The 16,592-nt window shown below is 38.3% G+C and overlaps 1 protein-coding gene across 1 annotated transcript in view; it reads right to left on the minus strand.

The window, feature by feature from the left end:
- Positions 1-278: 278 nt before the first annotated feature.
- LOC126263174 (probable RNA-binding protein 18) overlaps positions 279-16,592 on the minus strand; it is a 47,214-nt gene continuing 30,900 nt past the window's right edge. The window contains exons 4-5 of the mRNA XM_049960221.1: positions 2,589-2,662; positions 279-2,479 (exon numbers count right to left, since the gene is read on the minus strand). Of these exons, the coding sequence (XP_049816178.1) occupies positions 2,278-2,479; positions 2,589-2,662 (276 nt within the window). The 3' untranslated portion in view covers positions 279-2,277. The remainder of the gene's footprint in view (positions 2,480-2,588; positions 2,663-16,592) is intronic.

Here is a 16,592-nt window from a genome sequence, read left to right on the forward strand (position 1 = left end):
GTCACATGATAACTCTGTATTGTTAATTATGGGCATCAACCATTAATGATCCTCCTGTCTACTATGTGAAAGTCTCTCAAACCTGCTTGAAATTATTTCAGGTCACACGTTATACCAAAACTATTCTAACAATGCCTGTAAAATTAATAGGTGATTACTCTTGTAATTCAACGAAGCTTAAGATAGAGAAAGAATACCTAAACTTAACATTGTCAGGTATAAGCTAAGCAGTGAATTCTTTAACATTTAAATACAAAATAAAAACTTCTTGAACACACTTGGTTTAGCAACATATGCATTAACTCTTTATGAGAATATTCACATAATAGTTAAATACACACAAGCTCAGGTACAGAACATACATATATTTGCAACTACCTATAGTACAAGATTTTTTTTACAATCTTCCTTATAACTGAGACACACAACAATAAATAACAAGCTCTAGAGCCACTTATGTTAAAATGTCTGCTCTGTCAGACTTCAGTCATCATGCAAAACTACCTTGCTATTCTTCTCTTTTTCAGTGAGCAGGTACTGTATCCACACTGTAAGGGAAGTAATAAATTCTAAACTGCACCACAGTAAAATTTCAAAAAATACAGCAACAAAAGTATTTCAATTAAATTCAAGAAACTAAATTTGCATTTCAGATGGCTTTCTGCACTAATCAGCATGAGACTACACAGGTTTCAAGTAACAATAAAACACAGCACGGTCAGAAATAAAATAAGGTCAACAGTGATGTTTTATAGTAACTTGCATCTATTAATTTGCCATATTTGTCACTTAAGCTTTGTATAATCATGAAAATCAAACATTATTATGACATTTCCTACTTGGTACTACTGCAGTTTTTTATTCTTGAATTCAAGAAAGTTCTATTTCAACTAATTATTTTATTTTGTAATTGATTTACCACAAAATTATTTCTTGATGCAAAGTTAATAAGATAAAAATTTAGTCATTCCACTCGTGATAAGTACTAAATATTTAACACAAACAATGTTACAGCTTCCTTTCTATAAATGTGCAAATCTGACTGATGCATAAAAAGATCAACTTCTACTGCTGATAAAAATATTTTATGACAGTAATAAATTTAAGAACATTGCCTTCCTTTAGGGAATAAACTAGAATAAATGTTTTCTGACACTACAGGATCATTTTACACAATAGTAAAAATGTGAAACTTAATTTATAATGTGTTTTATAACTAGCATTTGTAATGACTTTGTTGTTTAAATTTTGACATGTTATATGTTTTGAAAAAACAAACACATTATTTGTAAGTTAATAACAACTAAGCTATAAGGTCCAGTTCTTGAAATGTAATTTGATTAAATAAAAGTAATCAATGATTAGTCTCATGGAAATGCTACAAACAGGAGTTCTAATACCGAAAGATATATAATCTCTTCAAAAATCAACAGTATATACAGGAAAGTAAACATTAAGCTTAAATTTTGAGCTAGTATTCCATCTGGTATCCAAATACTTCCTCAATTTAGGTGACATATGTTTCCTGTGTCAAGCAGGCATTTCAACTGATGTACAACAAGAATAAGACAGAAAGAGTTCGTGGTGCTAAATTTTACAGTTTTATTTATTTTTGAAACAGCTATCGCCCTGAAAACATTCAGTTTCCATTACTTTGATTACTGAAGTGCAGTTGTCCTGCCATATTGTTTCATAAAGAGGTCTAGATAGTAAGGTGTGCTATGCAGTCTTAGCAAAAGTAATTACTTGTAGTCACAGCACAAGAAGAAGGTGTGTACCAGCATGGTTTACTGTCAGTCAGCCAATGACAGATTTCAAACAGTATGAACTACAGTGATGGCACAAGGGGAAAACACCATTATCTCACTTTTCTTCCAAGGACGTAAGTCTAAAGCTGCAGCAGCAGTATGTTTATTATTTGTATCTGTGGCTGAAGAGTCACCTGCAGCACTTGTTACTAAATGAAATGAAAGCCAGTACGAAGATCTAAGATCAGTCCAGCACTAATGTACTACTGTATACCTCACAAGTGTTCTTTCTTGACAGCAAAATTTCTCACAATCACAAAACTCTAGTTCATTCTTCAATACAGATCAACTCAATATACTTATGGTCATTTATTTAAGAAAGGTATCGTTTCGGAATTAATCTGAATAATCAATAAATTTAAATGATCACTATTACATTATCTGAAAACAATAGTGTATTGCTTTGAATTGTGCGAATCTTTCCCCTACGCTCAACTTCGATGAATGCCAATTAATAGCACACACAAAATCATCTCCTGTTACTTAATCTCTTATATGGTCTTGTGTCATGTCGTCCTCTGCCCTTGTTGTGCGTGTTATTTTGCTGCAAGAGTGATGCCCGTGTTGTAGGTGCACTGCCACAAGGACTGTTGTTGATCTTAAATTCATCAGAATTATTATGTTCCATCATCTTCAGCTTTGCTTCAATGGCCTGTATTGTTATTTCACGGCTAAAACAAAAGCAAAAATGATATTATTTATCCCAATGCACCAGTACACATCAATTATACTAATCTTGTTACCGCTACTATATAGACATTGAAGAGAGAATAGAGTTACCTCAATTTTTTCTCACTCTTGGCTCCGGCGAGTGCTGGTATTTCCAGTTTAGGCTTTGGTTTATCCATATCTTCCTACAAAACACATGGTTGGAATTTATAAGCAATACACAAACTGCAGAAGGAAAGCAATTAGTATGTGATAGAAAATACTGCAAACTACTGAGTATTTGGTCAATTCCACTTAGAACTGCTAGACACCACATTGAAAACAGGAAGATTAAAAGGGTATACTGATAATTTGGTTCACAGCAGGGAGAAAACTCTCAGGCCTAAAGCATACATAACAAATCTTGTAGACAAGAGCCCAAACTGAATGACACTATGTATAGAGCTTACTGAAAATTTAGAAAAACCTACAAAAAGGCACTCTGATATTACTCATTAAACTTGCCTGTGATAAGTACACAACAGGGCTCCCAAAAAATGCAAAGTATCATGGAGTACTATGGAATAAGAAAATCCCCACACCCACATACAAGGCATAATTCTGGACCTAATAGAAGTGAATAATTACTTTTTAACCTCAGTGAGTGAGCTGAAAAACAAAATAAAATAAAACTGATCATGTGCATCAGACCCACCAGGTGCTGAGCTACGAGGATGGATGCTTTGCGCTGGATATTATCACCTCCAAGGATATTATAAGAACTGTGTTGAAGTTTTCTAACTCCAGAAGCATGAACTGTTAATGGTTACCAAATTGTGTAATTTAAAAAAAAATTATCTGACAACAATTTAATTTCATGTATAACACATGATCAGGACCTTGAGCTTTCCCTGATGTGCTCAAAGGTGCTAAAACTATACTGATCTTCAGAAAGCAGGATAAGTAACTGCCCCAAAACTACCAACCATTTTCTACTATTTCAGTTTATCCTAATTTTTAGACTGTCTTGTGTACAACCAGCTAAAAAAACTATTTCAAGAAGTATGATCTCCTCTCCGACAGACAGTATGGATTCCTACAAGATAAAAAAAGCTACTGCTGTCAATATAGTTGTTAACCAGGAGATAACTTCATTTTAAAATATGGATCTGATATCTGTTATACTTTGTGATCACTATAAAGCTTTTGATTGTTAACCCTGTAACACCTTTCTTTCAAACCTGAAATTTTGTAGCATAAACAATCTGTATTTAGCTGTAATCAAGTCCTGTCTAAGAAAATGGAGAAAATTTGTCTCAATTAAAAATAGATGCTCTTCAGAGAAGGAAGTTTGGACTGGTGTGCTGCATGGCTTGGTCCTTTATTCGTTTCGTTTCAACAATGCAGTTAATGATTTACTTTCTTATGTAGGAGCTAATTTAGTGGTATGTTATGCAAATGACATGACATTATAGAACTGTATTAGGCAATTCAGGGAAAACTGGAACTAGTAGTGAATTAGTTTTCTTGTGACAAGCTCCTTTGTATTCCCGATAAAACACGGTTACTAAGTCTAAGTAAATGAGTAAAACTATTAGGCTTTGAGGAACTGAGGTAGGTTTCACAATAAATGGGAAGAACATAATAGCCATGTCTGCTAGCAAACAACTTGAATGAGTTAGCTTATGTAGAATCTGACAAATGCAATCACTAATGAGTATCTGAAGATGGCAGACCATGGACTTTTCCAGTTACATAGCTCCTACAGCATGCAGATATGGGGACATTCCTGCTGTATCTGTGAAACTGAAAAATTAAAACAAGTAAGCAGTGTAAATACACTGATCAGCCAGAACATTGTAAATACCAAACTAATAGCTTGTCCACCTTTAGCACAGATAACTGTGGTTATGTATCGTGGCATGGAAGCAATGAGGCCTTGGTAGGCTACTGGATGGAGCTGGCACCACATATGCACACACAAGTCAACTAACTCACATAAATTCCGGGATTTCGGGAAGTGTTTGATCGAGTACAGATCTGGTGAGTTGGAGGGGCCGGCACATCAATTGGAACTTGCTACTGTGTTCCTCAAACCCCTCCATCACACTCCTGGCCTTGTGACAAGGCACATTTTCTTGCTAAAAAATGCCATTGCCATCGGGAAACATGATCGTCATTAAGGGGTTACGTAGTCTGCAACCAGAGTATGATATTCCTTGGCTATCCTGGTATCTTGCATGAGCTCCACTGGACCCATGGATGTTCTTGTGAATGTTCCCCAGGCATAATGGAGCTGCCAACAGCTTGTCTCCGTCCCACAGTACAGGGTCAAGGAGCTCTTCCCTTGGAACTCGATGGGTTCGTGCCATCCCAGTGGCATTATGAAGAAAGTATAAGGATTCATTAGACCATGCAATGCTCTGCCACTGTGCCAATGGTCACGTACACATTTCAGTCGTAGTTGCCGAAGTCATGGCACATGGGTCATCAGCTGCAAAGGCCCATGCTTAGGAGTGTTCAGTGCACTGTGCATTCAGACACAATTGTAACCTTCCCAGCACTAAAGTCTGATGTTAGATTTGCCACAGTTCACTGCCTTTCCTGTTTTGCCGGTTTGCCCAGCCTACAACATCTGACATGTGTAATGAGCAGTGGCCGCCCCACCCCACAACATCTGGATGTGCTTTCACCACGTGTTGAAGACACTCACCACACCACTGCTCGAACACTGGACAAGTTGTGCAGTTACTGAAATGCTCATGCCGAGTCTCAGGGCAATCACAATCTGTCCTTGGTCAAACTAAGAGAGATCACGCGCCTTCCCCATTCTACACACAGACAGCACGCTCACTGATACTACTATCATCGTGCTTGTGTCTGACTAGTAGTCATTCCTCGCCAGGTGATGCTGCTACTGCCTAGACTGGTTTATATCAATAGTAGGTCAGCAGTCATAATGTTCTGACTGATCAGTGTATATCTACATATCATTACTTTACATTAAAAGGAACTTCAGTGAATTTGGCACTAGAGAGACCATGACCACCACAAATGTACAAGCAAACTGGACTTCGATGTATTGATACATAAACTGGCAAAGACCAGAAACTCACACAAAATAACATCTTTAATTTTTTGCAATAAACTTTGAAAATGTACTCATTCCTTGCCCTACACATTTTTCAAGTTACAATTTATGATTGATTGCTGACATGCTCATTCAACAAGATAACATAACCTTCCAAAGCAAACAGTATCAACATTATTTTTAAGAATGTCGATAAAGAAGTGGAATTAAACTGTTAGAACTTTTCTATAAAAATACCTGTGTTGTCAACTGTATATTTAACGGCTAAAACTATTCCACTGAAAGTGATCAATGGTACATGAAAAACTGTACAATTCAGACACTTTCTGTACATTTAATATTGAAATCAAAGATCTGATATAAATTAAATGCTCAATTAGTGCCATAGTACAGATTCAATAACACTTTACAAGTGGTCACAATTATAAAACTGCCTGTAACAATATTCAAAACATTGGCAGTATTTATTTAGAAAATTATGTGATCATATAGTCTCCCAAAGGATTTTTTTGACACTGACTCCTGCTGTGAACGCTTATGTTTTCCTAGTACAGCAATATAAGGGAACTGACATATACAGAGCCACGGAAAGAGCACTACGAGCCCAGCATTGGCTGCTGCAGGTCGATGTACAACAGCTCAGCAGAAGCAACCGTTTCCGTGTCGTCAGACTTCTGCATGTCAACAGCCTGGGATGTCGGGGAGCTTCTGCAGTTCAACAGACTGTCATGTGACAATAGAAGAATTCTGGTCACAAACCCTGTCCCAGACATTTCTTTGGTGACACAAAAATGCAATCCCTTCTGGGAAGTCACTGGTGAGCAGCTGCATCCAAACCCCAGCCCAACCAATTATGGCATGACCAGCGCAGCAGGGCCATTCCTGGTGCTTGCCGTGTGTCAGTTTTTGCTGTGAATACTACTGAAACAGTGTCAGCATTTACCCTCACTGGGCCGCAATCCATGGACCACTGCCTGACTGCCAAAGCCCTGACAGCCAACACACTGCCATCACCTCTACAGGACCACTCAACATCATATCTGCCTCTGGAGTCCATCAGCTACTTACCACTGCTCTTCAGGCTTTGTTCCGGAGTTGGATCTGCGCAGTACTGAGAACAGCCGCAAGTCAGAAGAGGCCAATGACTTTTCCGAATGCTGCAGCAGGGCCATGCCTACTGCTTAGTTGCCCTGCTGACTCAGCTCCCCAAGTGCAGGCTATGTCAACTCAGTCTACCTCCTTCTCAGCCTTGCGTGCCCATCGCACACTGCGCTGCCTCATCCGCCGAGCACAACGGAAATATTATGAGCCTACTCCTAACCACAGTGGAGACGAGGGCACACTCGAATGGCTGTCCAAGTTTAGTGAATTAATAAAGAACTGTTTAGGGCCACCATTTGATTCTCTACAGCTGCACATACAGCTGCACACATCTCCACTCCCATCTCCCAAGCCATGAAAAGAACCCAAGACACCAGAGGGCTCGAGCCCGTCCTAACTAATGAGAAGACGGCTCCCACTGCCCACTAGCAGTGATTCTCACCCAGAACCCACTATATTATTCAGGTTATAGTTGGTTTAAATTTAATGTATTTAAATGTCTTCTTTTTTCAACAAATAATAGGATTTCTGCAGGCTCTTATTCATTTTTAAGAAGTACAACATTTTAAAGTGGCTAATAGCCTCTACTCTTCTGCAACCAAGTACTATACGAAGCGATATCAGCGCAGCTAATATTTTGGCTAGTAACCACGTAGCAATCTTGACATGAATTATAGAACTGGTGTTGTAGCCATTTGGTTTGGTTTGGTTTGGTTTAGTTTAGTTTAGTTATGTCATGTTCCATAGATCATTTTTATGATTATTTTATCGATATGATGCGGAACAAGTCAGATTGCAAGATATATATACACACGTGAATAGTGCTAATATTAATATTACTGAAATTTTTAGTTCTACACATGCAACTACATTTGGTGGTACAACATTTTTTTGTGAAGTGATATGTTGCATGGCACCTTCAGAACTGACAAATGATGACTGCCATCATAAAAGCTTTTTTAAGTAATGAGTTAGTGCAGTATGTTGTTCAAAAGTTTTTTTTTCCTTACGAGCAAGTATTCTAGAGTAGATGTATGGAGTGTATCTGTGAGCAGGGATGATGACAGCACTCTCACAATGTTTTGTGGTACCTGCTATTTGGGTGGTTTATTCCGTGTCATCAGCATATTGTCTTGGACATGTGGTGCATTCCACAGCAGAAAGGCCATAACAATCACAGTGACATCATGGTAACATGAGAGAAACAGTTATATTTCTAATTAAATCTCACTCTGTTATTCATAACTGCTAGTTTTTGACAATGTCCATATTGATGTATTTGTGGTGTTCTAAGAAACAGAACTTGTTATGGATGGTCATTGTAAATTGAGAATGGATTATACTCTTGACTTCCAATGATAACTACAGCACTTTGAGAAACGAAGTCCAGGCAAAAAATATTGGCGAGTGTGAAGAAATAACAATGTAAGCAAATCAATGACTGGGAATTGTAGCTCCTGAGCAAACTTTACATTGCCAACCAGTAACATTACAGAACACTGCAGTGTTTACTACTGTATGTCGTCATATTTATAGTGAAAAATGGTGTATACATACATATCTAAGATTGTGTCAAATTTCACACCAATCGTGGCGTACCATGCATTCACACAGGTGCCTGCTATTGAACTGCACTCTTGTGGAGTTATGTGCCAATGGTTACAAATACTAATTAGCACCAGTCACAGAGCTCAATTAAGGATGGCTGATCAGTTGTCAGCTGTGCTATTAATGCAAGACAGTGACATACTCCAACTGCAATCTTGAAACATCATAGAATAATCACTATACACATTAAAATTTGGCAGTAGTCAAAAATCACAGTCCTGCAAAGCCAAATTTCATGTCTTATTCCATTTTCATCCTATTTCACTACTGCTTCCCTTTTCTCTTTGAGTCTCATTCTTTACAAGCTTTTGCTTTTGTATTTTATTTACACACTTCCTTGATTTATTTGTTTTTTATTTATTTATTGAAATCTTTTATCTCTCTTTTCGCCACTATCTGAAAAACTAGCATGATTTACATTTTCTGTAACACCTTAAATTATATCAGATGAATGCTGGGATGTTTTTTTGAACAAATTGCACTTAGTTTCCTTCCATGTACCTGCCCAACTGAGTTACCGTAGTACTCCTGCTCTAATGACCTTGATGTTGACAAGATGTGGAGTTATAATCTACCTTCCTCTAATCCTTTCCTGTGCTTGTTAATTTATTCCTTTATTTTTCATTTCTGTTTATATAATGTGGATTACAACTGTGCTCTTGGTTTTGGGACTTGTAGCTGACCAACTGATCAGCTGCAGTTCATTGCAAATCTCACTTGCCATGTGAATCATACAGTGGCAGCTCATACAAAATTTTACAAATGTGCTATAATGTACTGGCCTACAGCCTTTTGACTTACAAGAGTAGTAATCATAACTAAATTGAATATATTAATGTTACTTACATAAATTGATAAAACTGAAGGAACTGCAAAAAGCTGGGAAATTGAGGAGATGGGACCTGGATAAACTGAAAGAACCAGAGGTTGTAGAGAGCTTCAGGGAGAGCATTAGGGAACTATTGACAAGAATGGGGGAAAGAAATACAGTAGAAGAAGACTGGGTAGCTTTGAGAGACGAAATAGTGAAGGTAGCAGAGGATCAAGTAGGTAAAAAGACGAGGGCTAGTAGAAAACCTTGGGTAACAGAAGAGATATTGAATTTAATTGATGAAAGGAGAAAATACAAAAATGCAGTAAATGAAGGAGGCAAAAAGGAATACAAACGTCTCAAAAATGAGATCCACAGGAAGTGCAAAATGGCTAAGCAGGGATGGCTAGAGGACAAATATAAGGATGAAGGAGCGCATATCACTAGGGGTAAGATAGATACTGCCTACAGGAAAATTAAAGAGACCTTTGGAGAAAAGAGAATGACTTGCATGAATATCAAGAGCTCAGATGGAAACCCAGTACTAAGCAAAGAAGGGCAAGCAGAAAGGTGGAAGGAGTATATAGAGGGTCTATACAAGGGCAATGTTCTTGACGACAATATCGTAGAAACAGAAGAGAATGTAGATGAAGATGAAGTAGGAGATATGATACTGCGTGAAGAGTTTGACAGAGCACTGAAAGACTTAACTTTAAACAAGGCCCCGGGAGTAGACAACATCCCATTAGAACTACTGATAGCCTTGGGAGAGCCAGGCCTAACAAAACTCTACCATCTAGTGAGCAAGATGTATGAGAAAGGCGAAACACCATCAGACTTCACGAAAAATATAATAATTCCAATCTCAAAGAAAGCTGGAGTTGACAGATGTGAAAATTACTGAACTATCAGTTTAATAAGCCATGGCTGCAAAATACTAAAACGAATTCTTTACAGACGAATGGAAAAACTGGTAGAAGCCGACCTCGGGGAAGATCAGTTTGGATTCCGTAGAAATATTGGAACACGTGAGGCAATATTGACCCTATGACTTATCTTACAAAATAGTTTAAGGAAAGACAAACCTACGTTTCTAGCATTTGTAGACTTAGAGAAAGCTTGTGACAATGTTGACTGGAATACTCTCTTTCAAAGTCTGAGGGTAGCAGGGGTAAAATACAGGGAGCGAAAGGCTATTTACAATTTGTACAGAAACCAGATGGCAGTTATAAGAGTCGAGGGGCATGAAAGGGAAGCAGTGGTTGGGACGGGAGTGAGACAGGGTTGTAGACTATCCCCGATGTTATTCAATCTGTATATTGAGCAGGCAGTAAAGCAAACAGAAGAAACATTCGGAGTAGGTATTAAAATCCATGGAGAAGAAATAAAAACTTTCAGGTTCGCCGATGACATTGTAATGCTGTCAGAGACAGCAAAGGACTTGGAAGAGCAGTTGAACAGAATGGACAGTGTCTTGAAAGGAGGATATAAGATGAACATCAACAAAAGCAAAACGAGGATAATGGAATGCAGTCGAATTAAGTCAGGTGATGATGAGGGAATTAGATTAGGAAATGAGACACTTAAAGTAGTAAAGGAATTTTGCTATTTGGGGAGCAAAATAACTGATGATGGTCGAAGTAGAGAGGATATAAAATGTAGACTGGCAATGGGAAGGAAAGCGTTTCTGAAGAAGAGAAATTTGTTAACATCGAGTATAGATTTAAGTGTCAGGAAGTCGTTTCTGAAAGTATTTGTATGGATTGTAGCCATGTATGGAAGTGAAACGTGGACGATAAATAGTTTAGACAAGAAGAGAATAGAAGCTTTCGAAATGTGGTGCTACAGAAGAATGCTGAAGATTAGATGGGTAGATCACATAACTAATAAAGAGGTATTGAATAGAATTGGAGAGAAGAGAAATTTGTGGCACAATTTGACTAGAAGAAGTGATCGGCTGGTAGGGCATATTCTGAGGCATCAAGGGATCACCAATTTAGTATCGGAGGGCGGCGTGGAGGTAAAAATCGTAGAAGGAGACCAAGAGATGAATACACTAAACAGATTCAGAGGGATGTAGGTTGCAGTACATACTGGGAGATGAAGAAGCTTGCACAGGATAGAGTAGCATGGAGAGCTGCATCAAACCAGTCTCTGGACTGAAGACCACAACAACAACAACATAAATTGATCTGTTTATAATAGTTTAACATTTTGACGGCATGGGGGGAAAATAGCAGCAGGAGTCAAACCTGAGCCGATCAATTGCTAGTCAGTGCACTTTATCACTGGGCCACAGAACCATTACGTCAACTGCTCCTCAAAAATTCCTCATATCCTATGCTTGCACAATACATTCACACATTAGCAATGTAGCACTCGTAGTGCCAGAAGCAATGATGTCATATCAGAGCATGTGCACTCGTAAACAGACAGCTGTATCTCTTCTTTGAGGTAATCTAGCTCGGGTCAGCATCATTTTAACAGTCGACATTGGTTTCTAGTTATCGTGGTGAGTGTGCTACAAAACACATTTTAGTCTGTTTTATTTGAATACCAGCGAACACACTGAAAGTGAAATGATGTGATTTTTGGCTCGTATTCGAAGAGGAATGACATAATTTTAGTGCGACTTCTGGCTCGCATTCAAAGAGAAATGGTATAATTTTAGTGCGATATTTACAGTGTGCTGTAGCACATTAGCATATAAACAGACATCACTGGAATCACAGCAATAGTTTTCCCTAATTCTGTTACTACTGGAGATGGGCACTCTGCTCCTGAACTTGTTCAAAGAGCCAGATCTTTCTAAAGAGTGAATAATGGATGATTCAGAAAAAATGAATGGTAGCTCATTTGATTTCAAAATGCATTTCTGGTGGCTGTAATGAGTGGGAACAAAATTCTGCACTAGGCTCCTGCAATGGCGCCCCACGCCACACCCTTAAGAAAACATTTCATAAACTACAAAAAATGTGTTACAGACCATGTGCACATGTGGATTTGCAAACCTTATTAGTACATGAAGCTTTTCTCATCCATTTTTTTCCAGTTTATTGGCTGTCGGGCAGTATCCATTCAGCCATTTCAATAGTGATGCTAATTATGACAATATGAAAGTAAGTACAACACAGCACACAGTCTGTGAGTGGAAAAAAACATTTCGACTTTGCTGGGAATCAAACCTGGGAACCCTCACTTTGCAATCTGCCGTGCTGACCATGCAGCTACTGAGACAAACGAAAGTCAACATCTTCAGAATGATAGATTAATGCAGAAAACACTTCCAGCATGTTTCCGCTCTTGATTTCAAAAGAATATCTCAAATTTCAGAAGCTCGATAAATGTTTACATGCTTTTGAGCGAGTAGTTACATCTTATCCTTTGACTTAGCATCACATTCGTAATGTGTTGCCAGCTATCATAAAGGCTGCAGTCTTGGGCCACCACATGTCGGAGCACATGGCAATGCGATCCAGGCATCATTTCCCTCCCAATAGCTCAGTACTCTCCACCACTCTCACTGAATGGACCACAGGCTCTCACTATCTCACTGTTCCCCACCACTCTTAAGGACTGGATTGCAAACTAACTCACTGCTCCCCACGAGAGCAACTAGCTCTCGTGCACGAAATCACACAGAGCAGACCACATGCCGACTTGAGGCGTCACTCTGTTCTCTGCGCTCTTGGCACATAGAAACAGCTTGCATCTCGGTTTCATGACTGAGCATGTCTCCATCTGAGTTCAGCTCTTTATTCTTTGTATCCTTAGTTGATCTTTTCTAATTGTCATCTTCTTGTGTCGTTGCTCTTCTGTTTTCATGTTGTTTGAGTGTTCTCAATAGGTGTACTATTATGCCTTCTTCTATGGTTGTACCATTTATAGTTGCTTTTGTTGGTGTGTCAGTAGCCTTTATGCAGGTTTTAATTACTTTGGGCAGATAGGATACTAAATGGAACGGTTATTTTAACATACATGATAGTCCATGTGTACAGATTGTCTCAGGAGGAATGGTCAATATTCAGTGATATGACAGGAATGATCATTTGAAGCAAAAGCTAAATATGGACATGTGCCCTATTCCTAATGGCTTCTGAGGCGAAACATATTTAAAGTTACTATTGTATGTTTTTCTTGAATAACACGATATCTGTGGCCTCTAGCGAAAACTTGTTGCATTACAAAATTAAACTACATTAAATTTCTTTTAAAAGGATCCTATTCATTTTTTCTCAAGGACTTTTAGATTGTATGAAGAGAGCGAGAGAATATGGAAATTATTGCGCAACGCGCATGCATTGAGGTGTGGGTAAGTCAGTTTGAGGAAGTTTCTCGACTTGACAGACCACGTGTCCTATATCAAATTACTCATCTTGAATTTGTTTACACTACTGTGGTACATTGTAAACAATGACAATGTACTGAATAATAAAGAAAATAAGTAACAATGTAGGCACAGATTGAATAAGTTCTATCTTGAAAACCATTCAGAAGAGTGCATATGTCCACATGAAGTTTTTTGATTCAAATAATCGTTCCTGTGATATCCCTGAGTATTGACCATTCATCCTGGGACGACCTGTATATTATGTTTCATTTTTTATTGATCCATTTAACCTGAACAGATGAATGCCCTCAGGAGTCCTCTTACATCAGACAAGAGTTTTATATGTAATTACCAAACTTATTAAACTCACGGTTACTTAGAAAAACATATTATTTTTAATATAATATCTCTTCTTCTCTTTGCATGTAGTAGGCATTTGCCTGTTACACCCTCTTGGCTGAAATTGTTAACTTTCCTCAGGCTTCCTAAATATCTTCTCCCCACTGGGTAATAATTATCACCAATTTTGGTAATCTGTCATCTTCCATTCTTCTGAGATAATCCATCCAGTTGGTTCTGTATTCTTTAATCTGCTCATTTACGTTTTTCACTCTCAGTTCTTTTCTGATGTCTAAATTCACTCTCCCCTCAGACAGAATGTACCCAACTACTCTTCTTAGCAATCGGATCTCTAGTGCTTGTATTCTGATGGGAATGAGTGTTGCTATTGTGTTGTCCAGGAAATATCTTCAAGGTGTAGGGAGCAGTAGTTATTATGAGCAGTAGTGGATCAACAATAAGCTTGAGTATTTGGGCTGCGATGCCATCCTGTACAGTAAATGCTGAGCTGAAGGATTTTTCAACAGCGTTGTCAGCTCAAGAAAGAGTTTTTCATAACTACTGTGATTTACCTCTGCGAAGTAATCAGTAAGTCTATGTTTTGTTTACGGTTCAATGAAGGTTATTGCTAAAGTCAAATACTGGTTTAGTTCCTTGGTTTCAACAATGGGACCAGCTGCAGCTTTTACTTTGCCTATTTTTCCCTAGATCACACAAGCTATTCCATAGAGCATCTGGTCTTTATGTCTTAGTTATCGTTTCTCTGAGTTTGATTGATTCTGTTTGCTTTCTGCGTGTAATCGCTTTTATTTTCAAGGGTAGGAGGTCATCTGTGAGTCTGCTGTGCAATGTCTCTGACATTCACTGACTGTTTTAGCTCTTCCGTTAGCCAAGGTGCAGTTTTTCCCTTCAGGTTTCCAGTCTTTGGGGGAGCATATTTACTATGTAACAGAGTTAGTTTGGTAATGATGTTGTGAGCTGATATTCCAGGTATGAATTTTTTTGCTTGTGGATTTAGTGACAAATTTATGTATGGGGACCTGACTATAGGCTACATTATGGTTAGCTGAAATATTGTTGTATTTGAAGAAGGAACTACACACTTGAATTTCACAGTGAAGGGGCTAGCATTATATGTATGAGCCTAAGTCGAATCAAATTTTAAAAGGTCAGTTTTGAAATAGGCTATCCCGCCTACTTTCAGAGGTCTGTAGACGATGCAAATTAGGCAAATTTTTTAAGGGATTTGATGTTTACGAACGTGTATTGGTCTTCATTAGTATTGGACGTGAGTAGCATGGTCGGTAACAACTCAAAGTGTTTATTTTGCCACTACTGCACCTCCTCATCTATTACCTCAGTGACACCGTAGGACATTGGAGCCTATATTTACGTAAGATCGTGCTTCACTTGAGCAAAGTGTCCATGTTCGTTAGAAGAAAGACATGGATGTCGATATTCTGAAATATATGTCGGAGTTCGTTGAAATGAGTTGAACGTGATGGCCAACTATGTTCTATCACAAACACGCTGGTAGACATAGTGGCTGCATGAGTAGACAAGTTTGTAGCTCCTAAAGCACAGACTTTAGAGTTCATTTGCACTGCTTTTTCCCAGCCTTTATCTGCACCATTATCCTGTAGTCTCTTGTTCACATGCTATCTAGCCCAAATGAAGATATCACATCATTCAAAATTTTTATCTTTAGAAGTGAAATCCTCGCATATTGTCAGGCTTGTCTTCATGAGTTTCTTAATCACTATGACTGTTTCATACCTTTTCGTATATGATACAAACTTCATGATTGTGGCTCTAGGTTTCACAGATCACAACTTCCTACATTCTACTCTATAACTACTGACTATGGAATGTGCTGCAAGTACATCTGTTCTTACTTTAAGCTTTTACAATGTAAAATGGCTATGTTAATAGCAAATGTTTTAATTTTACCAGTGTACTTTCAGTGCTGCACAACAATATGTTATCTACATTGCCTTCACCTAGAAGAATTACAAGTGACGTTCGGTATCATTTTACCAAAATGGAAGAAAAAGGAAAATGTTACTACTGTCAGCAGATAATCCTCATGGCTTCTGGCTCATCATCAAACCTGAAGAGACATCTAAAATCGAAGCATCCTACATGATCTCTGGAACAATATGGGCCAGGAAGCTGATCAAGATTGCCATCAACTGATGCAGAAATTCGAGAAATAGAAATCACATTTCTCGTGAACTGTCCTCACCAACATCTGCTTCCACCTCAGTCAAGCATTATCCAGCCCACCAGTGTCATCTGGTTCTGGACCAAGTCCTGATTTATCTCCTTTGTGGTGCCCTCAGCTGCTTTTCATTTACAACACCCAATAAGTAATCTTTTTAATACTATACAGCAGTTCACATTTCGTAAATGTATGCTATAGATGTACAGCTTTTAAAAATGATTTGCAGTAAAAATTAAAAAAATTTCGGCCATGGAAAAGGCAGTCTGCCATATGTCTAATGCTTGTGTGAGTATAAGTAACATTATATCTAAAAACAAAGATGATGTGACTTACCAAACGAAAGCGCTGGCAGGTCGACAGACACACAAACAAACATAAACACACACACAAAATTCAAGCTTTCGCAACAAACTGTTGCCTCATCAGGAAAGAGGGAAGGAGAGGGAAAGACGAAAGGATGTGGGTTTTAGGGGAGAGGGTAAGGAGTCATTCCAATCCCGGGAGCGGAAAGACTTACCTTAGGGGGAAAAAAGGACGGGTATACACTCGCACACACACACACACATATCCATCCACACATATACAGACACAAGCAGACATCTCGCAAGCAGACATATTTAAAGACAAAGAGT

Source organism: Schistocerca nitens, chromosome 6, assembly GCF_023898315.1.
Source record: "Schistocerca nitens isolate TAMUIC-IGC-003100 chromosome 6, iqSchNite1.1, whole genome shotgun sequence".
Taxonomy (NCBI): Eukaryota; Metazoa; Arthropoda; class Insecta; order Orthoptera; family Acrididae; genus Schistocerca; species Schistocerca nitens.